General features: G+C 43.4%; 2 protein-coding genes across 2 annotated transcripts in view; both read left to right on the top strand.

Moving 5' to 3' along the window:
* Nucleotides 1-15,199, top strand: part of LOC139367078 (collagen alpha-1(XXI) chain-like) — a 51,628-nt gene extending 36,429 nt beyond the window's left edge. The window contains exons 19-31 of the mRNA XM_071105084.1: nt 5,700-5,744; nt 6,228-6,281; nt 8,314-8,367; nt 8,754-8,807; nt 9,297-9,368; nt 9,874-9,909; nt 10,896-10,940; nt 11,419-11,451; nt 11,870-12,016; nt 12,130-12,184; nt 12,641-12,835; nt 14,442-14,519; nt 14,856-15,199. Of these exons, the coding sequence (XP_070961185.1) occupies nt 5,700-5,744; nt 6,228-6,281; nt 8,314-8,367; nt 8,754-8,807; nt 9,297-9,368; nt 9,874-9,909; nt 10,896-10,940; nt 11,419-11,451; nt 11,870-12,016; nt 12,130-12,184; nt 12,641-12,835; nt 14,442-14,519; nt 14,856-15,046 (1,059 nt within the window). The 3' untranslated portion in view covers nt 15,047-15,199. The remainder of the gene's footprint in view (nt 1-5,699; nt 5,745-6,227; nt 6,282-8,313; nt 8,368-8,753; nt 8,808-9,296; nt 9,369-9,873; nt 9,910-10,895; nt 10,941-11,418; nt 11,452-11,869; nt 12,017-12,129; nt 12,185-12,640; nt 12,836-14,441; nt 14,520-14,855) is intronic.
* An 8,861-nt stretch (nt 15,200-24,060) lies between these two features.
* On the top strand, nt 24,061-25,125 carry LOC139366747 (C-C chemokine receptor type 3-like). The gene has a single exon (XM_071104445.1). The coding sequence runs from the start codon at nt 24,061-24,063 to the stop codon at nt 25,123-25,125; it is 1,065 nt and encodes a 354-aa protein (XP_070960546.1).
* The last annotated feature ends 2,768 nt before the right edge of the window (nt 25,126-27,893 follow it).

Genomic DNA, 27,893 nt, shown 5'->3' with positions numbered 1-27,893 from the left:
CAAGCGCTTGGCCACAATGTTTGCTGACCTCAGTGCATGCAATATAGCTCCACCCACCAAATCACAGAGTTCTCCAACTAGTGTACCTCTTGAGAGGAGTTGCCATAACAACAGTGGAATATAACAGCCTAACAGGCTTCCCTTCTTGCATGTAATGAGTCTTGTTGATGCTGGGGCTGGATTGCAGCATCAAAATCACCCTGGGCGATACACTGCAGTCTTACCACTGTAGTGTTTATGCTTTCTGAGCACATTTGAATCCTATGTCAAGTACCTCGAATCCTCGCTTACATCATGCATTGGTATCAATGGAGTAGTTGTGTAGATTCAAGTGATGAGCATCATGGATCTCAAGCTCAAATGTGTCCCTTAGAGAGTGAAGCTAATCTTGAATGAGAGAGAATGGCTTTGAACGGTTCTACCAGATGTATTGGGCCACTCAGGGGTTTGGGCCATCTCCATGCTTGTTTGCCGCAATGGTAATGGCCATCATGAGTAAATCCACAGTGGTCTTGATGTGGGATCACAACCATCTGTCTCCATTGAGCTTCATCCTTGTTTGCTGCAAAGAACAGAACATGGGATTGACTAAACTGAAGTGCAGCAGTTGATTGGGTGAGGTAGCTAATATGAGTGGCATGCATGCATGTTGGGAGATTTGTTAAGCGTTTTAATAATAGTTTTGAGAAATTGCAATTGGATAGCATGCGATTGAAGATTTAGTTTGGCCAGGCTAGGGCTGGCCCGCCCATTGGGCAGGAATAGGCGGACCAGATTGACGAGGGCAGCATTTTCCGAGCTAAACTGAACAAGATGTACCTCCAACAACACATACCAGCTCACATAATTCTGCACAAAAACAATGGAAACTTCTCTCACCCAGTGGCATATGGGCTATTTAGGTGAGCGCCGATGCCGCCCCATGTTAAGCAGTGGTCACAAAATGTATCTTGTCCATGCCCAGCGCGCTTCTCCAGGGTGCTGTTGGAGAGATGCAGCGCTGCGGCACTCCACCAAGACTCAAGTAATGTAACATAAATCATGTAGCCAGTAGTAGAAAGAGTAGGAGCCTATGTGGTTTTCCAGTAGCCTACAGACTGGAGACCATATTTATGACAATGTTATGAGACAGACACTTTTTTTTTACATCCAAATGTGTCTCCGATCAAATAGACTAAATGACTTCCTATCAAATAAAAATGTGCTTCGATTTGAATATGACATGTTAACAAACACCATATTCTAAAAACAGGTCAGGTACAAATAAAATTGACAATATAGACTGAAATTAGGCTACTTGCGACTGCGTTCCGGGAGTTCCCCTCTGTGAGCTGAATTGTCAGGAGTCAGTGATTTCAACTGTCGGCCTATTCGTCGACTTTTGACAAGCTGTCAAAGCTGTCGGGGCGGCAGCGTAGCCTAGTGGTTAGAGCGTTGGACTAGTAACCGGAAGGTTGCAAGTTCAAACCCCCGAGCTGACAAGGTACAAATCTGTCTTTCTACCCCTGAACAGGCAGTTAACCCACTGTTCCTAGGCCGTCATTGAAAATAAGAATTTGTTCTTAACTGACTTGCCTAGTTAAATAAAGGTAAAAAAAAAAAAGCTGATCATAGCGAAGAAGAAATACCTACTGTGTAAACACATTGATTCTCGTTTCAAATAGGCTCAAAATAACTCATTATAAATGTGGATAGCTGATATGCAGATACAAAAAGATTAGTCTTAAGCCTTGGTCTGAAATCAGGACTAGGCTAATAAATCCAATGTAACTGCCTGTTTTACAAACGGTACAACATAGATTAGCCCAAAGGCCAGCAGATGGTGATATTGAGTCATTTCATCTTACTGTTCAAACACATTGTATGCAGCCAGCAATACACTCGTATTCTCTGTGGACCGGTTCGTACCTAAAACATTCTCCATTCAGGCACATCGATTTCCTCCTTAACTAGATTTAATGGCGAGAAGGTGTAAAAAAAATGGAGGAAATACATTTTTATGAAACACCATTTTCCTCCACCATGCTAGAGTGGCTAATGCCTAGGAATGCTAGTCCTGGATGTTGCTATCGCGTTAAGCCTATCAGGTTGCAGCAGTCTGATGTTTACCCCTGGCTAAAAGCAGGGTCTAACATCAGGAATTAGCATTAGCCACTCTAGCATGGTGGTGGAAAATTGTGTAATGTAAAGAAAGTATACATATTTTTCCCTCCTTCTCACCACTAAATCTAGTTAAGGAGGAAATTGATGCCGTTGTATCCGGAATGGAGAATATTTTAGGAACAAACCGGTCCATGGGGGATACAAGTGTATTGCCAGCTGCATACAATGCGTTTGGACGGTAAGATGAAATGTCTCAATATCACTATCTGCAAGCCTACACTATTCTAGTTTTTTGGGGATAGGAGGAGGCCTGTACGCTACCCTAAAATGTTAAGTCACACTGCTGCTGAGGTATCCATTTATTTGGTGCTAACACTTCCAGCCATAGGCCTACATTCAATAAACCAGGATAAAAGTCTGGTTTGGTCGTCATTGTCACCCACTTTATAGACTGTACAGTCTTAGAGAAAAAGGTGCTATCTAGATCCTAAAATAGTTATTTGGCTCTCCCCATAGGAGAACCGTTTTGAGAACCATTTTTGGTTCGAGGTATAACCCTTTTGGGTTTCATGTAGAACCCTTTCATAGACGGTTCTAGATGGAACCCAAAAGGGTTCTACCTGGAACAAAGCAGGGTTTTACCTGTAACCAAAAATGGTTATCCTATGGGGACAGCAGAAGAACCCTTTTGGAACCCTTTTTTCTAAGAGTGTAATATGTTCTGCTTGACTGACTAAATTAGCCTGCTTTTAGCAAGTCCCTAGATACGCTAAAACATACAGAAGTAGGTCTAGATTGCCATTTTGGAAGGGAGATTGGCAGGGGCCCCATTGCCTTTAAATTCATCAAAGCATACGCCCTTGCGTGCTGAGGCACTCTCCGCACCTCGAAAACAAAGTAGTCAGCTCGTCCCAATCTTTTCTCACCAAGCTTTCTCTTTGCATGCTAAGGCATTAAAACAAAAGCACTTTTTCATCAATGTGGGCCTCTTTTGATCAAATGTGTCATTAATGCCAAATAGCATGCAGCAGTGGGGGATGTCAAAGGGACTGTCGTGTTCCTGTTTCCTCTCTTCTCCTCTTCTCCCTCTCGTATCCCTCTCTCCTCCTCTCCACCTTTTCCTAAGAGTGTGGGCACTCCAGCAGCCAACCCCTTGATGATCTGGATGCATTCCACTGTGGGTGGAAGTGGTTGTGCTCTAGCAGGTTAATTACAATGGAGACAGAAGACACTAGGGGCAGGGAAAGGTCCAGCAGTGTCAGATGGCGCTTTCTTCCAACCCCATTCATTGGGATTTTATTTACTGTGCTACGGAAGCAGGTTCTTGTGTTTGTGTGTGTGCGCACACGCAGGTGTGGTGCTGAGAGATTGCAGAGTAATAGAGCCGCTCAATCCAGGACCCGCTTCAAAATAAAACACACCTTCAGTTGGGACGGGGCCATATCTTATCACTGTTTTCTTAGGGTTGTTTTGGGAAATGTTTGATATAACAGATGCTGGTTTCTTTTCAGAATGATAGTGCCCATATTTACCCCGGTATGTTTTGATTAATGCAAACAACGGCTACACCCCTCTGTTTTTTGTGTTTGCTATTAAAAATTGTGAAACTCTGCAAACTATCGATTTTACCCGCTTGATGCTAGAGTACGTGGTCAGAGCTCAGCTTTTTATCTTTCCATGTGGTATAATTGTAAAGTCCTCCAGGGAAAATGGAGAACGTGGTCAGAGCTCAGCTTTTTATCTTTCCATGTGGTAAAGTCCTCCAGGGAAAATGGATATGTATTTTCAGCAGGTCTGTAAAAACAGTATCCCACCCAGACAGCTCCATTGTTTGCTGTAGAACTCTTTATCTAAAGTGGGAACCGGTATATGTATCTACATTATTACATGAATCTATCAATAAGTCACACCTCAGACACAGGAAGCAGTCACTAAGGTATTCTATTGTCATTCACTTCTAACCTTAGCCCCTCTACATTGGTTATCACTTTTGCGCTGTGGCTTTGCAGTACTAAGAACAGAATTTATTTCCAGGGGTGAAAGTAGAATACATTTCTTCCCCGGTACGGGACCTACCAAAAAATGGTATGGGTCTAATCATAGAATTACATAGTGTCACACCTGGTCCCGCTTCCCACTCGCAACATACAATGAGAATACCAAACATTAGGAACACCTTCCTAATATTGAACACCCCCCCCCCCCCCCTTTTTCCCATTCGTCGGGGCATGGACTCTACAAGCTGTCGAAAGTGTTCCACAGGGATGATGGCCCATGGTTGGTGGACGATTCTTGATACACATGGGAAACTGAACGTGAAAAACCCAGCAGCATTGCAGTTCCCGACAGAAACCTGTGCGCCTGGCACCTACTACCATACCCCGTTCAAAGGAAATTCAATATTTTGTCTTGCCCATTCACTGTCTGAATCCATGTATCAATTGTCTCCAGGCTTTAAAATCCTTCTTTAACCTGCCTCCTCCCCATCATCTACCCGATTGAAGTGGATTTAACAAGTGACATCAATAAGGGATCATAGCTTTCACCTGGTCAGTCTGTCATGGAAAGAGCAGGCTGGAAATACACAGAGTATGCTTTGTATACTTGTATTTCCACCCTCCAAACAGTGATGAAAGGAAAGAAACATCCGTTACACAACATCACAAAGTGTCATGACAATAGTTTACCATTGTCATTAGGCCAGAATCCACTGCTGTCCCTGTGAGTCTCAGTGTCAGCCAATCATCTCTTCCTTGGCAAACTTTCTGTGTTCTCGTCAAACCACATTGTATTTTGGAGCGTAGATTATGAAAAGTGGTGTAATAACCTACCGTTTTTCTTAACATTTTGAATGAATTGTTTTGATAAGTGCATGTTTTACTGGGCGTACCCCCACCCCCTCGTACCGGACTGTACCGCCTTACTTTCACCCCTGCTTATTTATTTCAGCAGTATTACAATAGAGTTTAACACCATATGACTATTTAAACAGGTGAACATACAGTCTATCACCTCTACTACCTCAGTGGTTAGGTTGATTCCATCTAAGCCAGTGGGTGGCGAGGGCATGTCTTTACAATGGCCCTCTCTGAAATTCTAAGCACGTGGTGTATTGGCACTCTGTTCTCCTCTCCTGTGTGTAATTACTTAGCAAAGTGCATGAAGGCCCCGCTGGCTGTAAATGAGGTGAATACAGCGTATCGGACCCCCAGCGGAAACCAGGGGGAAGAGACGCGGGATCCATTAAACCAATTTAGAATGCAAGGAAAACAATCATCACAGCGCATCTGGGCATGTGTTCCAAAGGTCTCCCAATGCCCTCCACTGTGGCTCATCATGGCCTCATTGGAATGGATGACTGGCATGTACTGTATGCAAGGCAAGCACTCCACACTGCAACAAGTGGTTTGCCATGCCAGATTGTTTTATTCATCCTCTCCGATGTGCCATTCTAGAAATGCCTTAATGGCGGTACTGTAACTAGAGGAGGGGGAAATTATGAATTGACTACTAAGCAATTAAACTGGGGCCCGCTTTTCTTGTCACTCACTGTGCCACTGCTGTGTCAGCTGACCTGCTGTGTGTGTCATCTCCAGGGGATCCGGGGGCTTCCTGGAGGGGCGGGGCCAACAGGACCTCAGGTAAGACTCTCCTATTTGCATGTGAGTAAATAAGAAAGCATTTAAAGGCAGCCTGGCACTGTCAATCAAATGTATTTATAAAGCCCTTTTTACATCAGCTGATGTCACAAAGTGCTGTATAGAAACCCAGCCTAAAACCCCAAACAGCAAGCAATGCAGATGCAGAAGCACTGTCACTTTGTTTGGTAAAGCTGATGTATGGGGCTGGAGAAATGTAAACACTAAAATTCATAGACAGAGCTATGGATGCAAGGACAGTCTTTAAGCCTCATGTAAGAACAGAAAAAAAATAACGCTGCTACTAATATCCAGTCAATAACTGTAATAATAGGGGATCAGAGATAGATTGAAACCTGAGACCATATTAGAGTAAGAAAAGTCCCTGGCCTCAAGTCAATACAAGGAGGATTTCTGAGGCACAGAAGTAATTAGATGGACTACCTTGCAGGGGAGGCAGTGCATTCATCTCTTCTCATCCAACAGGGAGAGAGAGGAGCACTTGGGCAGAAGGGATCGACAGGTCCAAAAGGTCCACAGGTGGGTGTCAACATCTGTACAATGACAAGCAATCCCAGTTCAATGATTTAACCGATTGCACACATACTAGGGTGGCAGGTAGCCTAGTGGCTAAGAGCGTTGTGCCAGTAGCCGAAAGGTCTCTGCTTCGAATCCCTGAGCCGACTAGGTGCAAAATGTACCCTTGAGCAAAGCACTTCACCCTGTAAGTCGCTCTGGATAAGAGTGTCTGCGAAATGACTCAAATGTAAATGTAGTAATGAACGAGTATGTTTATTACTTTATTTCAATTGCAGTCATTTTCTCCACGGGAGGAATTACAATACACATCACGTACTGTAACATGTCTATTTAATTGTCGCTGAAATGTAATTCTCTCTTAATTAATTATCCATTATGCATTAAGAGAGCTCTGACAGTGTTCCATAAAGGGACTATGATTAGACGAGGTGATTGGGCACCCTCCACTGGTGAGTAAGTAACAGCTTGTCCCTATTCAAGCAGAGCCATCGAGCTGTGCATCATATGGTGTTCCATTGCTGCCCTCTTCTGGTTCAGTGAAGCTGCATAACTACATGTGTTACTAAGTTAGAGCAATCATCTACATTTGAATTGAAGGTTTTCTTCCCTCAAATTTGAATGAATTGTAGTGTTTAGTAAAGACATGGTATCTACACTGAGTTGCAGTTCATGTGAGGAAATCAGTCAATTGAAATATTGAAACTCATTAGGTCCTAATCTTTGGATCTCGCATGACTGGGAATACAGATATGCATGTTGGTCCCAGATTTAAAAAAAGGTAGGGGTGTGGATCAGAAAACCAGCCAGTATCTAGTGTGACCATAATTTGCCTCATGCAGCGCAACACATCTCATTCCCATAGAGTTGATCAGGCTGTTGATTGTGGCCTGTGGAATGTTGTCCCACTCCTCTTCAATGACTGTGCGAAGTTGCTGGATATTGGCAGGAACTGGAACATGCTGTCATACACGCCAATCCAGAGCATCCCAAACATGCTCAATGGGTGACATGTCTGGTGACATTTTGACTGTGACATTTTCAGCTTCCAGAAATTGTGTACAGATCCTTGCGACATGGGGTCGTGCATTATCCTGCTGAACTATGAGTTGATGGCGGCTGATGAATTGCACACTATCTCTGTGTATTCAAATTGCCATCGATAAAATGCAATTGTGTTCGTTGTCCGTAGCTTATGCCTGCCCATACCGTAACCCCGCTGCCCATACCGTAACCCCGCTGCCACCACGTGGCACTCTGTTCACAACATTGATATCAGCAAACCGCTCGCCCACACGATGCAGTACACGCTGTCTGCCATCTGCCTGGTACAGTTGAAACCGGGATTCATCTGTGAAGAGGACACTTCTCCAGCGTGCCAGTGGCCATCGAAGGCGAGCATTTGCCCACTGATGTTGGTTACGATTATTGTCCCCAGCACAATGTTCACCTGTGTAATGGTAATGCTGTTTAATCAGCTTCTTGATGTGCCACAACTGCGAGGTGATTGGATTATCTTGGCAAAGGATAAATGCTCACCAACAGGGATGGAAACACATTTGTGCACAAAAATGTGCGAGAAATCAGCTTTTAGTGTGTATGGAACATTTCTGGGATCTTTTATTTCAGCTCATGAAACATGGGACCAACACTTCACATGTCGTGTTTATATTTTTGTTCAGTGCAGTTTTTAACTTCACATTATTGACCCTCGTACAATTACTCACACACACTTGTGGTCTGGGATATGGTTTTGAACACATTACATTACTGTATATCAGTGATTAACGTGCAAATAGACCGGTCGCAGTGAATAATAACAGTAGTCATCCTAACATCAACAAAGAGGAACAATAGCTAAGTGTATTTGCAGATGGGTAGGGTTAAAGCCACTTTGCACATCCCCTTTTTTTTTTTTTATGAACCAGAATGGGGGCATCTGCCATCTAATTCCCTCTCAGTGGTTGGTGACTAAGCTGTCACGCATCCTGTCACACTGCCTGCAGGCCAACTGTCTGTGTTTTTATATGCCCAGGGAATTCAAGGCCCCCAGGGAGACCCTGGAGCCAGTGGACGCGATGGCCCAAAGGTTTGTCCATCACCCATTTTAATGAGTGATTATGCTAATGCTGCAGCTTTTCATCCCCAGTGTGTGGGCTCTTCTCTACTCTCCGAATGGCTTACTGATAATACTAGAATTATCTCTCCCAATGTGATATTTCTTTACCAAAGTGCGTTTAGGGTGTAAAAGTAATTCTAGTCTTTCATTGTTGGGTAAATAGACTATTGTCTTGAATTTCAAATAGCCTTCTGTTTTACAAAGGAAGCTTCATCAGCTCTGTCTTTGTTGGCAATGCTGAGTGTGTGCATGTGTGTTTGTGCGTGTTTTAGTGCGTGCATGTGTTTGTGTGTGTGAATGTGTGCGTGCGAACGTGTGTGTGTGTGTCAGTGTTTAATTCCTATGTGTCTATTCAGGGAAGCGAGGGGGAGCGAGGTTCCGATGGCTCTCCAGGAATGCCAGGCCAAAAGGTGAGAAAGGCACCAGAGACGCACTCCGTGATCGATTAGACTATGGACAGACAACATACATCCATGGTTCAGTAAAAAGCTCAGGGATGGGGCTAGAGAAATGCAACCACTCTCAAATTCATAGACAGAACTATGGATCCAAGGACTGACCAGCCATGATATCAAAATTATAGTTTTAACCATGTCTTGAGGCTGTAGAGTGTGTCTTTACATTTACTTTGTTTACAAACATTGGAGTAAAACGAGCATCTATTTTGGGTTCTGATGGGGTATGACCGTTGAACTAAACTCATGAGGCATTTAGAAGTTATATTCTTCAATAATCAATAGGTACATATCATTAAGTTATAAGTACAAAAATGTATGTAGCAACTGTAGATTGACCCGGTAAGCTGACCCTAGCGCTCTGCCTACAGACTACTTCCACCCAGAGCCTGCGCTAAGAAGACTTACCCCAGCTATTCATCATGCTTTTTTTCACTCTTTTAGGGCACACCAGGAGAGGCAGGCTTCCCTGGGTCCCCGGGCACTAATGGCCTACCTGGGTTCAAAGGTCCCAAGGTAAGGGCATCTGCATGCACCAACAAAGACTTTAGGTCTCAATGAATCTTTCCTTGATTCCTTGCACACTCTTTCCTTGCTTCTTTCTCAAAAAGCATTAGACAAGAAGGTCTGAGGGGAGGGGCCTTTGACTTTCTCCAATACGGTTGAGAAGGGGACAAGGAGATAGGATGCAAAGAATCACAGAAAGACGAATTGAGATTGAGCCCAAATCTCAGCTAACATAACAGTGTTATTGCCTGTAGGGGGGCCTTTTGGCTTAATGAGGCAGTGTGCGGCTCTAAAGACATGATTTATGAATGATTTATGGTTCTCGGTATCAGGGAGCTTGTTCATTTGCCTGTTTTGCAGTAAGCGCTGATGTCTTTTTGCATAATGCATATTTCATTCCTCTTACGTGTTGTCATTCACACGCACTGAGAGCTTGTCCTTCAGACTGTATGCAGGCACGCCCAGACGCCTACTCGTTGGTTATTACAGCCATATGTCATACACTGTTTTTCAGGGAGAAACTGGAGAGGCGGGTCCCAGAGGAAGTCAGGTATTGTCATCTTCTCTCTTGTCTGTCTCTGACACAGGGGGTGGTTCAGTTCATTGTCATTTATTCTTGTCATAGTGACATTTAGTTATTAGGTTGGTGGATGGTTGTTTGCAGTGACCTATAGAGCTCGCCATACACAGCACATAAAATATGGACAAGTGATTGTCTTATTATCCAAACAATCAAGTTCATACTTAGAACCATGTACTCTACTGTACTTAGAACCCTATGCTGCATTTGCAACACTCCTTAGTGGCGCTGTGGTTGGGAGTTCAATCCCCGGCCGAGTCATACCAAAGATAAAAAATGGTACCCAATGCGTCTCTGCTTGGCACTCAGCATTAAGGAGATAAAGTAGATTGGGGCTAAGGCTCTGCGATAGACTAGAGTCCTGTCCAGGTTGTGTATTACATAAAGCTGCCTTACGCTACAGAAACAGGAGATTGATTCCTGCTCCTATGTGTTTAGGTAAGGCTACTTTCTTTACCCTGTAGGCTCCTTAGAACCCTATACTGCGCATAGAGTCCTACACTATATTTAGAGCACTGTACTGTACATACTCATATCTCTCCAGGACACTGACAAGAAAATAATGAGTGTTAGTCATGTCTTAATCACGAGGAACAAAGCTTTCCTGCACCGAAGTCAGTCCTCCCTTAAGGACCCTGTGCTGTGACTACAGAGTGTAGTGTCTTTGGCTCTGTGCTTTGATTTGTGCTTCCTATAGCCTTACAATCACAGCAGGGTGACCGTGATAAAGGCAGACTTCAGAGCAGAGTGGTTGGAAGGGAGGGAAGAGAGGGGAGGTAGGGGAAACTCAGGTGATGTGTTTTTTAAAGGTCAATGAGACCCTTGCGTCTCTCCTTGGCTGTGAATACTAATGATGACCTTTTAGTGGCGAGTGCTCTCCTATACCCTCCTATGATGCCTCCCATCTTCCTCCCCTCTCCCATCATCCATCCCCCCAACCCTGTATCTTGTTCCAGGGCGAACGAGGCACCGATGGGGCCCTTGGGAACCCCGGCTTACCAGTGAGTGCAGTTACATGACCAGGGCACTGGGTGGCAGTGGATATCAAATCAACTTGAACTACAAAACGTTTTTATTCCTCGGTCTTCACAGAGCCCCCCCCCCCCCCCCCCCACCCACCCCCCTCCACAGATGGCGTCTCGGCCAATATCAGGCACAGTGGATTTGCCTGTCACTTTTACATAACACTATTTATGGGTAAACAATTTGTAGTCATAACTTTCCCTGTGGCCATTGCACTGGCTGTGACTCGTGTTTGATATACAACAGCATTAGGCCAACAGTATGTCGGTTTATAAAAAATAAAAAAATGTACCTCTGCATCAACTGTAGTAAGTAAGACAGCAGCAAGAAAAAATATTTGTACTTTTATCAGAGCGGACTGAATGAATAGCTTCTGAAAGAGAGTGTTTCTTTGATATTCAAGCAGAACTTTTTTAACAGGCTCTTTCTCTCGTTTTCCTCTCCCTTCTCTGCCAGGGTGAAGCTGGACCCAGGGGAGGCAAAGGACAGGTTTGTAGAATTACACTGCTGCATTAGCTATAATCCATTCTGCCTCATTCTACACCAGAGACCAGATCCTCTCTGAGGAACACTACTGAACACATCATACCATGAAGCCTCCGACATCACACCCGCAGGGTCTAGATAGGTAGACATGACAGTAAACCTACTGTGAAATCCATATCACATCAGGCCCTTGAACACCAAGTTCAACATTCACATTTTAAAAGATGCATGTCGGCATATTTACACTATGATTTCTTTGAACACCTATTCTGGAACGCTTATTCATTTTCTAGTCTCAAGGCAGATATATTGTAGGCTATAACAGACATTTTAAATGCAATCGAGCTCTGTATGCAAAGGTCCTATATACTGTGTTTAGTTATATACAGTTTGTGACCATATTTCTCCTCACGATCATCAGAAAGGCATCACGGGGGATATCGGTGTCAGAGGCACCGATGGGAAGAAAGGGGGCCTGGGACACGTGGGGGCCGCTGGCCCACGGGGATCTCCCGGCGAGGACGGGTTGCCTGGGCAACCGGGAACGCCGGGCTACCCTGGGAAGCCTGTGAGTTCTCTTGAATCCTGGCCTTTCTCTAAAAGCACCCTGTCCGTTTCTCCATACCTTCGCCATCCAGACATCAACCGTCTTACCCATTTGGCCTTATCTGTGTCTTACAGGGGAAGCCTCCCTCTGACGACCACATGATGAAGCTCTGTGGCGATGTGTTGCGGAGTAAGTACCTGTCACCACCCGCCCAGTGGTAGCTATGCAGTGTCAATAACTAAAGTGCAAATTGAAGTAAGCTGGAAAGCGTGCAGCTCGTTGTTGACTCAGCAGCTTAAGACTGTAGGGATTAAACAATACACATATTGAAATGTAAATTGAGTGTAGGGATCTGACTACGCCTTAGAATCCATGTTCAATATGAATATGTATTGGTTAGAGAAGGAAGGTAAAATGGTAACACCCTTACAGCATCACATTACAGTTAATAGCAATATGTTTATCTGGTGCTATTAATATTTTAGCTGCGGTAATACGTGGGCTATTTTTCCAGGTGTACTCAAATAAAGAAGTTTAAATCATGAGACATATGAATGACTGTGAACAATGGTTCCCTTAATACCTTGATTGATTGACTGATTAACATTGATTTGATTGAACCAAATTGTGCTTGGGCCCTCCCAGATCAGCTCCCCCAGCTGCTGCAGACACTATCCCCTCTCAGCAGATGTGAGCCGTGTGAGACGGTGAAGGGATCCCCGGGACAGCCTGGAGCACCAGGACTCAAAGGTTCCTCAGGAACCCCGGGCTATCCCGGTAGAATCGGCTCACCAGGATATCCAGGAACCCCCGGCATGCAGGGGCCCCAGGGAGTCAAAGGTAACACACCTGTACAGAAACCCCAAAGACTCTACTGAGTGTTTGGTAACGCATTAATCTACAGGTTCGGATAAAGGAATTATGACATGGTAACACATGTGGAAACACAACATTACTCCCCTATAATTCACCTATGAACCACGTACGTTTCCAGAATTATAAAGATGACTACATTTATATAATTGGTTATAAGGAGCAATAGCTGAACACCATAGCTAGTCTTGTAAAGCACTTTGCTGCTAATTATTTTATTTCACCTTTATTTAACCAGGTAGGCCAGTTGAGAACAAGTTCTCATTTACAACTGCGACCTGGCCAAGATAAAGCAAAGCAGTGTGACACAAACAACAACACAAAGTTACACATGGAATAAACAAGCGTACAGTCAATAACACAATAGGAAAAAAGTATATATACAGTGTGTGCAAATGGCGTGAGGAGGCAAGTCAATAAATAGGCCATAGTAGCGGAGTAATTACAATTTAGCAAATGAACAATAGATGTGCGAATTATGTGCAGATGATGATGTGCAAGTAGAAATACTGGTGTGCAAAAGAGCAAAAAAGTTCATTAAAACAATATGGGGATGAGGTAGGTAGATTGGATGGGCTGTGTACAGCTGCAGAGATTGGTTAGCTACTCAGATAGCTGATGTTTAAAGTTAGTGAGGGAGATATAAGTCTCCAACTTCAGCGACTTTTGCAATTCGTTCCAGTCATTGGCAGCAGATAACTGGAAGGAAAGGCGGCCAAAGGAGGTATTGGCTTTGGGGATGACCAGTGAGATATACCTGCTGGAGCGCGTGCTATGGGTGGGTGTTGTTATCGTGACCAGTGAGCTGAGATAAGGCGGAGCTTTACCTTATCAAGGAGTTATAGATGACCTGGAGCCAGTGGGTCTGGCGACGAATATGTAGAGACTGCCAGCCGACGAGAGCATACAGGTCGCAGTGGTGGGTGGTATATGGGGCTTTGGTGACAAACCGGATGACACTGTGATAGACTGCATTCAGTTTGCTGAGTAGAGTGTTGGAGGCTATTTTGTAAATGACATCGCCAAAGTCGAGGATCGGTAGGATAGTCAGTTTTACGAGGGTATGTTTGGCACCGTGAGTGAAGGTGTCTAGCCAGACACCTAGGTATTTGTAGTTGTCCACATATTCTAAGTCAGAACAGTCCAGAGCAGTGATGCTATTCGGGCGGGCGGGTGCGGGCAGCAATCGGTTGAAGAGCATGCATTTAGTTTTACTAGCATTTAAGAGCAGCCACGGAAGGAGTGTTGTATGGCATTGAAGATTGTTTGGAGGTTTGTTAACACAGTGCCCAAAGAAGAGACAGATGTATTCAGAATGGTGTTGTCTGCGTAGAGGTGAATCAGGGAATCACCCGCAGCAAGACCGACATCGTTGATATATACAGAGAGAAGAGTCGGCCTGACAAGTTAATTAAATACAATACACTACTGTAAATATATTGCAGTTCAATGTATTTACAGCTTCATAGAAAGTGTTACCCACTTGAAGTAACAGTGGAGTATGTTATGTTAGCAGGTGAGCTAGAGTCATGTTGGTTCTATACACAGTATAATGATTAGAAATCATCTTTAGGTGACACTGGACCAAGAGGACTCAAAGGCACCAAAGGAGAGGGCCGTCCAGGGTCACCAGGCCCTACTGGACAGTCAGGTAAGCTAACACAATGGCGAGTTAACCATTGGGTGCTAACGACATGCTAGCTTTTGATTAGCCGTACACCCAGGGATTAGCACCTAGGGATTCAGAGATTGAAGAGGCTAAAGTGGCTAGTTAGCGGTTAATCATGACTAATTTGCCCCTTCTATCAGCGATTGGAGTCTTCTAAAAAGGTATCGCTTGCTATACTGACACAAATGTTCTTCTAGAGCCTCATATCCCATCACTCCATATGAAACCATCACCATTGATTATTCTGAAACATGAAAACACACTGCTCGTTCTGTGGAGTCATATCCCCTTACAGTATTTCTTCTTAATGACGGGCAGGAGTTCAGGGGCCTCGCGGATCGGATGGCATCGGACGCCCGGGCACTCAGGGGATGCCTGGGAAGTCAGGAAGTCCCGGAATGTCAGGGAAACAAGGGTCATCAGGACTACCAGGAGTTTGTGACATGTCTTCTTGCTACCAGGCCTACAACCTCAGGAATGACCCCTACAGCAAAGGGCCCAACTTCTGAGAGGAAGGGGCCCCTAGAGGGGAGGACGGGCTTCAATGTCGGGGTCAAGATGCAACGTCATACAGTACTTTAAGACAGTGATGTCCAATCTTTTCGGCAAATGGGAGTGTTTCGCTGCAGGCTTTTGCTCCAGCCATACACTAACACACCTGAAAATGGAATAAAGGTCTGCACCCACACTGGCTCTTTGCAGATAAGATTGGACACCAATGCTTAAAAGCCATCTCCTCGTGGACACCCAGACACCCAGGGGAAACCCTGTTTTAAGGCATATGGGAGTCCACTTTGCTGTTCAGTAGAAATATTTGTCCCGATTAACTGAAACTAGGTCTACGTATATTGAGACATATTCTTGGTTTCATATACTGTATGTTTGTAGGTTTCAGGATAAATGATAGAAACCATATGTTTTGGACTTTTAATGGTGATTGTCCAAAGAGAATCATCATAGTCCTTGGTACTGTAACACTACCTCCTTGCTGGACACAAGGCATTACATATAAGTACACCGGTGAAAAATGTTTTGTAAAACCAGGGTATGAAACATATTTAAAAAATGTTATACCATAAGATGTTGTTGTCAAGCCCTCCATATGTAAATATTTTACAGCATGTCAAAATGTAAATATGAGGTAAACACAGAGTAACTGCTAATTAGTACAATAACAGGCTACCTGGATTCAACCACAGAATGTGCTAATATAGTAAGTGCCTGGTGCATTTTTACAAGACAACATTGTGAGAATTTCGGCTTAAAATGTATCCCAACTACGAAAACTGTACTGTAGATAATATATTAATTCATCTTGTGCCTTTATAAACCCATACCATAAATGAAAATAAACCTCAGGAACTGCTTCAAATGTGTTTTGCATATCTTTGTTAAAACATGTTCTTTGTTTGATATAGCCAAATGATTCATACTGCATTGTCCATACTTCATGTACATTTTTTACATTTTACTTTAAATATCATACTATACTTTATTAAAATACTACAGTATACCTCCTGATGTAACTACAGGGGCTACATGATGTGCTATACCTCCTGATGTAACTACAGGGGCTAGATGATGTGCTATACCTCCTGATTTAACTACAGGGGCTACATGATGTGCTATACCTCCTGATTTAACTACAGGGGCTACATGATGTGCTGTACCTCCTGATGTAACTACAGGGGCTACATGATGTGCTATACCTCCTGATTTAACTACAGGGGCTACATGATGTGCCATGGGAGATGACAGACGCTGACATGTGTATGAATGGTTAAGCTGTTTTGGTGTTGTCTTTTCACGTTTAAAATATTGTAATATATTTTCAGATGCTTTTATGTATTTTATTATATCCAAGTTTCCATCTTTTACATCAAATGTTATGTGGTTATATGGTTGGACTGTACTGTATATGGGTGATTCTGCATGATTGGTGCAAAAAAACATCTAAGAATCCAAACTTAGGACATGTATTTACTTCATGATATGTTCTCATACAATCCAAGGCAATAACAAACATACAGTTACATTTAATATAGTACAAAGTCATTGTTTATACAGCTAATCATATTCAGAGGTGGCTGTCCCAAATCTTGACTCCTAAACTTCATGTTTGAAAATAAAGCAAATTGTGATTTTTGTTATTTTTTAAACACTTATTTCAATAGAACATCTTGAGTTGTTCTATTACTACATTCAAAGATACTGATTTAATTAGTAGTTTTGTTTATTTTTAAACGTCTTTAAAAAAAGAAATGCTTTTGATGTCACTACTGAAACACTCACAATAAAAGACTAGAATGAATTTGTCTTAAGCCAGGGTTTCCCAAACTTGGTCCTGGGGCCCCCCCTGGGTGCACTTTTTTTTTTTTACCCTAGCACTACACATCTGATTCAAATAATCAAAGCCTGATAATGAGTTGGTTATTTGAATCAGCTGTGTAGTGCTAGAGCAAAAAACGAAAAACTAAACCCCAGGATTGAGTTTGGGAAACACTGCCTTAAGCCACAACCCTACAAATATCACCAGGTGATGGGATTGCACCCCTCTTGCATAGCCACATGGTGAGTAGTATGTCTGCAAACATTTTGAAGACAGTTAGTTAGCAAGTTGGTAAATCTTCATATTTTTTACAAGGTGTCACGACCGAAATATCAATAAATATGTGAAGCAAGGGTTTTTCTTTATTTTTAAAAAACTATTTTCTACATGGTAGAATAATATGGAACACATAAGGAATCATGCAGTAACCAAAAAAGTGTCAAACAAATCAAAATATATTTGAGATTTTTCAAAGTAGCAACCCTTTGCCTTGGTATGCAATCTGGTTTCCGCTCAGGTTATGGATGTGTCACTGCAACCTAAAAGGTCCTCAATGATTTCACCATTGCCCTTGATTCTAAGCAATGTTGTGCTGCTATTTTTATTGACTTGGCCAAAGCTTTTGATACGGTAGACCATTCCATTCTTGTGGGCTAAGGAGTGTTGGTGTCTCTGAGGTGTATAAAGTCAGTGTATAAAGTCAGAACATTTGCTGTCTCAGCCACTGCCTGTCACCAAGGGTGTACCCCAAGGCTCGATCCTAGGCTCCACACTCTTCTCAATTGACATCAACAACATAGCTCAGGCAGTAGGAAGCTCTCATCAATTTATATGCAGATAATACAGTCTTATACTTAATTGGCTCCTCCCCGGATTTTGTTTCTTAGTGTCCAACAAGCTTTCTCTGCCCTTAACCTTGTTTTGAACACCTCCAAAACATAGGTCATCTAGACTTGGTTCCCTCTATCGTAATCGCTCCTCTTTCACCCCAGCTGCCAAAGTTTGCAGACATAAAGGCCACAGACAAATTCCTTTGTCCTGTTACTATGGAGAAACAGCCTCAGAACATTAAACATGAAATAAAGGGACTTTGGAACAATGGTTTCCGTCAGCCACAATGGTGGTCATGGCGATAGATGGAATATGAAAATGTATGTCATTTTTGTTTTGTTATTAAAGGTTAATAGATTACGTTATTACGAAAACGTTGTAATGTGAAGAGTTTTCCTAGTAGATGTTTGATGTTTATATATTGTACGGTGTATGGAAAATATCAAAATCAAAGAGAATGTTTTGGGGAAGATGAAATGTTAAGTTAGTTGTCTAAAATTGGATTTGAATATTATCTAGACCTTGCCTCATTAACTTGGTACGCCCAGAGAATTGCCCTAAAGGCGGTTACGCCCACTTCTGACCCAAGGGTATAAAACCTGTGAGTATAGAATTTACAGGAGGACTACGTGACCCCAGCTGCAGCAAGGTCTGAAAAGTAAACGAACCCAGAACGCAACGCAAGTTCGAGGACAAAGAAATCCTTTTCTACCCAAGCTACGGATGAGTAGCTGTGTCTAAGCGAGTGAATTCAAGTCAAACCACCTAGCCTCCATCTCCCATCGAATCGTGGTATCTAAAGGGTTTCATTCCTATGCTGTGAGCTCTGAGCTACAGAGCTGTCTGTCCTCAGAAGACCCCTTCCAGAGCAAACGGTGAGGGAACAGACTCCTCAGCCAAAAGGACACTGACATCGGGAGGACGAGAAGGGAGGTGCGCAGGAGAAGTGCGTCATCGAACAGCTGAACGGTCCACGCAGAGAATCCTCGGAGATCATCCCCACGTAATTACATCATTATATTCTGACCCATAAGAGCGGCAGTTTGGGGCAAGGGTTAGAATAGCATAGCTGACAAATTCACCCAAATGTATATTTCTCTTGTGTACTTTCTTTTTTTCTCTCTCTTTTGAAATCCCCATTGCTGGTAACACGCGCCATAGTGTGTTGGCCCATTATACTAAGTTCTAATCAATAGCCTATAATGTGTTTTGTCTATGTGTATCTTTTATCATAATTTTAGCTTTTTAGTAAATAAATATTCAACTAAGATTGGTGTGGTACGAATTCATTGGTGAGACCCGGGTCCGTGCAGATTTACGGGCTATACGATGTTCAGAACGAGATTGATAGAGGCAACTGGTTAATTAGCGGCTGTTGTAAAATCGATATTCTGATATTCTTTGAGTTAATTTGGGAAATAGAAACTCAATAAAAACTAGTTTTCCCATGGTGCCCCAGGTTAATGAGTTAATCATTGCTTGATTCAGTTAATCACGCAATTAGAAACTTGTAATCATTCGATGAGCAACAGTCATCACATTAACTAATACAACGTCACGACATAAGGAATTCAGGTAAATACAGTTGTGGACAAAATATATTGCCACACTTGCACTTTTCTTAAATACTTCCAAATTTCTTCTAAAATAAGTTGAAATTGAAAACCTTTGGTCTCCACACTATGTTATTGGACTTTCCACATTGCAGAATGAATTTAATCTAGAAAATAAAGACAAATGACATGGACATAATTTTTTTGGCACCCCAGAGCTAGTACTTGGTTGCACAGCCTTTGGCCAAGATAACTACTGACAAATGCTTTATGTAGCATTAATGAGCTTGCTGCACCTTTTTTACTGGCAATTTGGCCCACTCTTAAGCAGCAAACCCTTTGAGGGGTGGATGTGATTCAGATCTGGACTCTTCTTTGGCCACTCCAGAACAGTCCAGCGTTTCTTCTTGCACTATTTCTGGGTGCTTTTTGATTTGTGTTTGGGGTTATTTTCCTGCTGGAAGACCCACAACCTTCAATGGAGACCAGTGGAGGCTGGTGAGGGTCGAAAGGCTCATAATTATGGCCGGAGCGGAGCAAATGCAATGTCGTCAAACACCTGGAAACCATGTGTTTGATGTATTTGATACCATTCCACTGATACCGTTCCAGTCATTACTAATCAATAAATCAATCAAATGTATTTATAAAGCCCTTCTTACATCAGCTGATATCTCAAAGTGCTGTACAGAAACCCAGCCTAAAACCCCAAACAGCAAGCAATGCAGGCGTAGAAGCACGGTGGCTAGGAAATACTCCCCAGAAAGGCCAGAACCTAGGAGAAACCTAGAGGGGAACCAGGCTATGAGGGGTGGCCAGTCCTCTTCTGGCTGTGCCGGGTGGCGATTATAACAGAACATGGCCAAGATGTTCAAATGTTCATAGATGACCAGCAGGGTCAAATAATAATAATCACAGTGGTTGTCGAGGGTGCAACAGGTCAGCACCTCAGGTGTAAATATCAGTTGGCTTTTCATAGCCGATCATTCAGAGTATCTCTACCACTCCTGCTGGCTCTAGAGAGTTGAAAACAGCAGGTCTGGGACAGGTAGCACGTCCTGTGAACAGTTCAGGATTCCATGCCGCTGGCAGAACAGTTGAAACTGGAGCAGCAGTACGGCCAGGTGGTATGAGGACAGCAAGGAGTCATCAGGCCAGGTAGTCCGGAGGCATGGTCCTAGGGCTCAAGTCCTCCGAGAGAAAGAAAGAAAGAACGAAAGAGAGAATTAGAGAGAGTATACATAAATTCACACAGGACACCGGATAAGACAGGAGAAATACTCCAGATATAACAGACTGACCCTAGCCCCCCGACACAAACTACTGCAACATAAATACTGGAGGCTGAGACAGGAGGGGTCGGGAGACACTGTGGCCTCGTCCGGCGATACCCCCGGACAGGGCCAAACAGGCAGGATATAACCTCACCCACTTTTCCAAAGCACAGCCCCCACACCACTAGAGGGATATCTTCAACCACCAACTTACCATCCTGAGACAAGGCCGAGTATAGCCCACAAAGATCTCCGCCATGGCACAACCCAAGAGGGGGCGCCAACCCCGACAGGAAGATCACGTCAGTGACTCAACCCACTCAAGTGACGCACCCCTCCTAGGGACGGCATGGAAGAGCACCAGTAAGACAGTGGGGTTAGAGGGTAGGGTTAGAGGCAGAGAATCCCAGTGGAGAGAGGGGAACCGGCCAGGCAGAGACAGCAAGGGTGGTTCGTTGCTCCAGTGCCTTTCCGTTCACCTTCACACTCCTGGGCCAGACGACACTCAATCATAGGACCTACTGAAGAGAGGTTGAGACAGAGTCTGCGTCTCTCACATGGATAGGCAGACCATTCCATAAAAATTGAGCTCTAGAGGAGAAAGCCCTGCCTCCAGCTGTTTGCTTAGAAATTCTAGGGACAGTAAGGAGGCCTGCGTCTTGTGACCGTAGCGTATTCATAGGTATGTATGGCAGGACCAAATCGGAAAGATAGGTAGGAGCAAGCCTATGTAATGCTTTGTAGGTTAGCAGTAAAACCTTGAAATCAGCCACAAATATCACCAGACTATGGAGACCGATACTGTGTGTGTGTGTGTGTGTGACCATCTGCTAGCCTGCTTTATTACATGCCAGTTTCCTGTCAGTTCTCTGTACTCTCACAACCAAAAGTACACTACATGACCAAAAGTATGTTGACACCTGCTCATCGAACATCTCATTCCAAAATTCAGGGGCGTTAATATGGAGTTGGTCCCGTCTTTGCTGCTATAACAGCCTCCATTCTTCTTGTTAGGTTAGATTACTCGTTGGTTATTACTGCATTGTCGGAACTAGAAGCACAAGCATTTCGCTACACTCGCATTAACATCTGCTAACCATGTGTATGTGACAAATACATTTAATTTGATTTGGGAAGGCTTTCCACTAGATGTTGGAACATTGCTGCAGGGATTTGCTTCCATTCAGCCAAAAAAGCATTAGTGAGGTCGGGCACTGATGTTGGGCGATTAGGCCTGGCTCGCAGTCGGCATTCCAATTAATCTCAAAGTTGTTCGATGGGGTTGAGGTCAGGGCTCTCTCTGTGCAGGCCAGTCAAGTTCTTCCACACCGATCTCGACAAACCATTTCTGTATGGACCTCACTTTGTGCACAGGCGAATTAGGGCCTTCCGCAAACTGTTGCCACAAAGTTGGAAGCACAGAATTGTATAGAATGTCATTGTAAGCTGTAGCGTTAACATTTCCCTTCACCGGAACTAAGGGGCCTAGCCCGAACCATGAAAAACAGCGCCAGCACATTATTCCTCTTCCACCAAACTTGACAGTTGTCACTATGCATTTTGGCAGGTTCTCCTGGCATCCGCCAAACACAGATTCGTCCGTCGGACTGCCACATGGTGAAGCGTGATTCATCATTCCAGAGAACTCGTTTTCACTGCTCCAGAGTCCAATGGCGGCCAGCTTTACCCCACTCCAGCCAACGCTTGCCATTGCCTATGGTGATCTTAGGCTTGTGTGCGGCTGCTCGGCCATGGAAACTAATTTCATGTAGCTACCGATGAACAGTTCTTGTGCTGACGTTGCTTCCTGAGGAAGTTTAGAACTCGGTAGTCAGTATTGGAACCGTAGACAAATGATTTTTACACACTAGGCGCTTCAGCACTCGGTGGTCCCGTTCTTGAGCTTGTGTTGCCTACCACTTTGCGGCTGAGCCGTTGTTGCTCCTAGACGTTTTCACTTCACAATAACAGCACTTACAGTTGACCGGGGCAGCTCTAGCAGGGCAGAAAGTTGATGAACTAACTTGTTGGAAAGGTGGCATCCTATGACGGTGCCACGTTGAAAGTCACTGAGCTCTTCAGTAAAGCCGCTCTACAACCAATGTTTGTCTACGGACTTTGCATGGCTGTGCGCTCAATTTTATACACCCGTCAGCAACGGGTTTGTCTGCAATAGCCGAATCCAATCATTTTAAGGGGTGTCCATGTAGTGTATTTTGTGTTCTTTTTTAGCTCCTAGATTTCACTCTAGCACGTTCTCCCCAATTAAGGTGCCACCAACCTCCTTTGACGGAGACACAGTTTTTGGACACTAGGTTGAACATTGACTTCAAAACACCTTGATAATCTACTGATTTCATTTAAATATGATTCCCCCTCCCATGATTTTTCATGATTTCATGATGTGTTCCACAAGTACCAGGCAGCAAAAGGGTGTTATTTTCACTGAATGATTAGTTTGGTCGTCGGTAATGCTATGGGGTTGCTTTGCTGTCTCTGGTAATGGGGGCCTTGAACGTGTGCAAGACATCATGAAATCAGCAGATAATCAAGTTTTTTGGGGATGTAATGCTCAACCCAATGTCCAAAAATTGCGTCTCTGTTGAATGTTGTTGGTCTTCCAGCAGGACAACAACCCCAGACACACGTCAAAAGCACCCTGGAATGGTTCAAGAAGAAGCACTGGACTGTTCTAGAGTGGCCAGCGAAGAGTCCAGATCTGAATCACATCCATAACCTATGGCAAGAACTGAAAACAGCAGTTGGTAGAGGGCACCCCTCAAACATTGAAGAATTAGAGCAGTTTGCTGCTGAAAAGTGGACCAAATTACTATCTACAGATGTGCAGCAAACACATTGATGGCTAAAATAATCATTTGTAGGGAGTGATCTTGGCCAAAGGTTGGCAATAATTTTGTCCATGCCATTTGCCTTTATTTTCTTAATATAAATTGTAAACTTAAGCTTAAAAAAATAAAGTTGGTTCTGCAATGTTAAAAATTCATTAACAAGGTGTGGATACCAAATGTTTTCTTCAATTTCAACTGATTTTAGAAGAAATAGATAACTTTTTTTGTAAAGTACAAGGGTGCAAATATATTTGTAGGGTATATATATATCCACCTGACATATGTTGGAAGACGTGTGCTGAAAGTAGGATACATGGGACACACACAATGATTTTTTTCCCAACCCCCAATATGCGCCACTTCTGTAGAATAGAAAGATAAAATCTAAAGGCGAGATGACAAAGGTCTGATTCAGAGGGTGTTATGCATCACACCCGGCTGACACACATGCATACACACACACACACTTACCTCCCCTGTGTATTTCCTAACCTAGGCTGAGTCTTACTTGAAGACAAAGAAACTTTTACATTTACTTGCTGCAAGCAAGCAAACAAGCCAGCCAAACGTTTTGGGTAAGTCAGCTAAAATGTATATTTTCCTCTCTCAATTACTGCTGATTTAAATAAGTTGTTTACTGTAAGAGCTGGCAATGTTTTGACAGGTTGAGAGTAAACACACCAAGCAATGGAAATGGACATGAACTCTTCGTTTGGGGAGACAACAGCGGGCTACGCAGACTACAGCTCAGAGACGGACGCTCCGCTCTGCAACAGAGAAACGAACCACAACTTTGGGGTCAAACTCTCCACCTTCTACCTGCTGATTTTCACACTGAGTGTGGTGGGAAACAGCTTGGTCCTCTATATCATCTGCAAGTTCGAGAAACTCAACACGGTGGGGAACATCTTCCTCCTCAACCTGGTGGTGTCGGACCTGGTCTTCATGTCCAGTCTGCCCTTCTGGGCCGTATACCACCACAAGTCCAGCTGGATCTTCGGCCGGGTCTGGTGTAAGATTGTGGGCAGCGCCTACTTCCTGGGTTTCTACAGCTCGATCCTGTTCCTCACCCTAATGACCTTTGACCGGTACCTGGCAGTGGTCTACGCCGTGCCGTCCACCAGGCTACGTCGGAGGAGCTACGCCCTCGCCTCATCCGCCGCTGTGTGGGGCATCAGCCTCCTGGCGTGCATCAAGCCGTTTCTACTCTACGACCAGGCCGAGCATTACTACCAGGGGTTGGTGTGTGAGGAGGTTGGTACCCCAGAATCGATTGTCTCTGAGGAATTGGAGCTGTCGGGGCCATATCTCCAGTTAGGTTTATTTTTCCTATTTCCTCTCATTGTTGTTTTTTACTGCTACGTTAGGATTGCCGTGACGGTCATCTCCTCCAGGATGACCAACAAGTACAGGACGGTGAGACTCATATTTGTCATAGTACTGCTGTTCTTTGCATGCTGGACTCCTTATAATGTGGTGGTGATGCTTCAAGCAGCTGAAGTCGACTGTGTGAAACTCCGTAAGCTTGACTATGCGCTGCATGTTACTCGTATGGTCACATATCTGTACTTCTGTATCAATCCTGCCTTCTACACCTTTGTGGGGAGAAAATTCCAGAACCACTTCCGGATTCTGCTGCAGAAACATATGCCGTGTTTAAAGAACCATGTCTCAATCAATGGTAGCCGGACACTGTCACATATTAGAAACCCTCAAGTGGGCATAACTAGTCAAACAGATGTTCTGGTATGATATAGGAGCCCTGTGGCACAGGAATGCACATTCATTCATGTCTAGGAGTCTCATATTAGTTAATGAACCTTGAAAAATGTATGTTGCTATTCACCACTGTGCCTCTGCCTCTGCATTGCTTGCTCTTTGGTGTTTTAGGCTGGATATCTGTAAAGCACTTTGTGACAACTGCTGATGTAAAAAGGGCTTCCTAAAATACATTTGGTTGATTGATTGAAAATATATGTGTTTATACAATGTTAATTGTAGATGTGAGTTACCCCCTTACTATGTAAAGTGTTTGAATGCTTCGGTTGGTAGAAAGACACTCTATAAATCCAATCCATCATTAATGCTCCATTATCGTACAATTTCAATAAAATGTTATCAAGAACTTGGAGACAAGTTGTGACAGGACAAGACATGACTTAATGTGTCATAACAATGTGCAAGTCATTCTTTTCTATATTTACTCTCAGTCAAATGTTTACATTTTGCCTCTGGCTAACATTATCTGGCAATGTAAAACATTGCTGTTTGGAAATAAACATTACTCCTGACTCAATATGCAGGGTGAGTAGCTAACTTCCTTCTTCCATTCACACCAACATGTTTGAAAAATGGAGCGAGCATACCATGTTTCACTAATTATGTAATAATATATACCAGTTAACAGACACTTTCCTCCAAAGCAACATAGTCATGCATGCATACATTTTTGACATATAGGTTGTCCCGGGAACCAAACTCACCATCTTGGCATTGCAAGCACGTGCTCTACCAACTGAGCTAGAGAGGACCTCTACACTGTCGGTTTAATTTATCTGATGCTACAGTTAGTTTCAACCTTTTGGGGAGATTGTGCAAAAAATTAGGACAGAATAGAAAGATAATATCTAAAGGCTAGATGACAAAGGTCTGATTCATAGGGTGTTATGCATCACACCCGGCTGACACACACGCACACACACTTACCTCCCCTGTGTATTTCCTAACCTAGGCTGAGTCTTACTTGAAGACAAAGAAACTTTTACATTTACTTGCTGAAAGCAAGCAAACAAGCCAGCCAAAAGTTTTGGGTAAGTCAGCTAAAATTGATATTTTCCTCTCTCAATTTCTGCTGATTTAAATAAGTTGTTTACTGTAAGAGCTGGCAATGTTTTGACAGGTTTTGAGTAAACACACCAAGCAATGGAAATGGACATGAACTCTTCGTTTGGGGAGACAACAGCGGGCTACGCTGACTACAGCTCAGAGATGGACGCTCCCGCTCTGCAACAGAGAAACGAACCACGACTTTGGGGTCAAAATGTATCTTCCATGAATGCCAAAGCAACATACATTATATAGAGTACAGTATGATGTTGGTTATGTGTTGTCTCCCTGTCACTTTTTAACCCCCAAAATAATTGTCCCTTGGAGGATAAATAAAGTGTATTGACTTGAATTGAATAGTTTGTTTCAAATTGTATGTCCTCCATTGTGATTGCTTTAGAATTCTATGGTACTGTAGAATTATTTAAAGAGATATTATTATTTTCTAAGGGAATGTTGTGTAATTCTGATTATCTAGCTAGCAATTGCTACAGTAGTTAACTACTGTGCTCTCTTCTGATTGGTTATATGTTGGTTAATCATTGGGAGAGAACAGGAAGTAGTTGAGTTGATGCATGGCTGTAGATGTGATCAGTTCGTCATTCAATCTGCAAAAGAGTAATTGGTCTCCATCCATTGTTTGTCTACACAAACCAAGTTTATATCAGGAATCAAGGTAAGACCCAAGTGCAGACTGTGTGAAGTAACAATGTTTATTGTAACCACAGGGGCAGACAAACGACGGGTCAAGGCAGGCAGGGGTCGATAGTCCAGAGTAGGAGTAAAGGTACAGGACGGCAGGCAGGGTCAGGGACGGGAAAGGTCAAAGCCAGGAGGATGAGAAAAAGAGAGGCTGGGAAAAGACAGGAGCTGACAGAACGAACGCTGGTAAGCTTGACAAACAAGACGAACTGGCAACAGAAACTGAGAACACAGGTATAAATACCCAAAGGATAAGTGGGGAAGATGGGCGACACCTGGAGGGGGTGGAGACAAGCACAAGGTCAGGTGAAACAGATCAGGGCGCGACAGTTTCCATCTAAACGAGTAAAGTACATGTCGGATGAAAAATAGGCCTGATGAAAACAGCCAATTTGTCAGTAACCTTTCCAAATGTAGACAAAATAAAATACGCTAAAAAAAGGTGGAGTGGACACCAGAGTGGACACATTCGCAAAAACAATGTTCTGATGCAACCGTCAGTAGACTTGCAATGGAATCCCATTTAACTTGTATTTTTTTCCGGGACATGGAAATATAAAAGTTATTTTTACATGCACTACATCATCATGCACAGCCATCTAACCGCAACAGGTCAAGTTGATGAAAACACATCTCTGGTGGGAAAATGCACATCTTGTCTTTATGCTCAACTGTCCCACAGGGGACCCACTAATCCTGAAGAAGTTTTAAGGGCTTGTAAGTAAGCATTTCACGGTAAGGTCTACCTGTTGTATTCGGCGCATGTGACAAATACAATTTGAGGAGAGTCTTCAATCCACCATATAAAGAACCCTTAAACTACAGTATCAAATCACTCTTACAACCAGGGAGGAAGTTGAGCAAAGAGGAGAAGAAGAATTATTTGTAAACTCTGCATCGTTGGGAAGGGTTTGTAAGCAAGCATTTCATAGTAAAGTCTACACCAGTGGTGTTCGGCGCATGTGACAAACAAAAATGGTATTTGATTTGAT

The sequence above is a fragment of the Oncorhynchus clarkii genome, chromosome 15, assembly GCF_045791955.1.
Source record: "Oncorhynchus clarkii lewisi isolate Uvic-CL-2024 chromosome 15, UVic_Ocla_1.0, whole genome shotgun sequence".
Classification (NCBI taxonomy): Eukaryota; Metazoa; Chordata; class Actinopteri; order Salmoniformes; family Salmonidae; genus Oncorhynchus; species Oncorhynchus clarkii.
Note: the sequence above shows the minus strand (reverse complement) of the source record. Positions and strands in the feature narration are given on the sequence as shown.

Bases quoted from the DNA above. Each gene is read 5' to 3' on its own strand.
- LOC139366747 (XM_071104445.1), top strand. From the start codon at position 24,061: ATGGAAATGGACATGAACTCTTCGTTTGGGGAGACAACAGCGGGCTAC.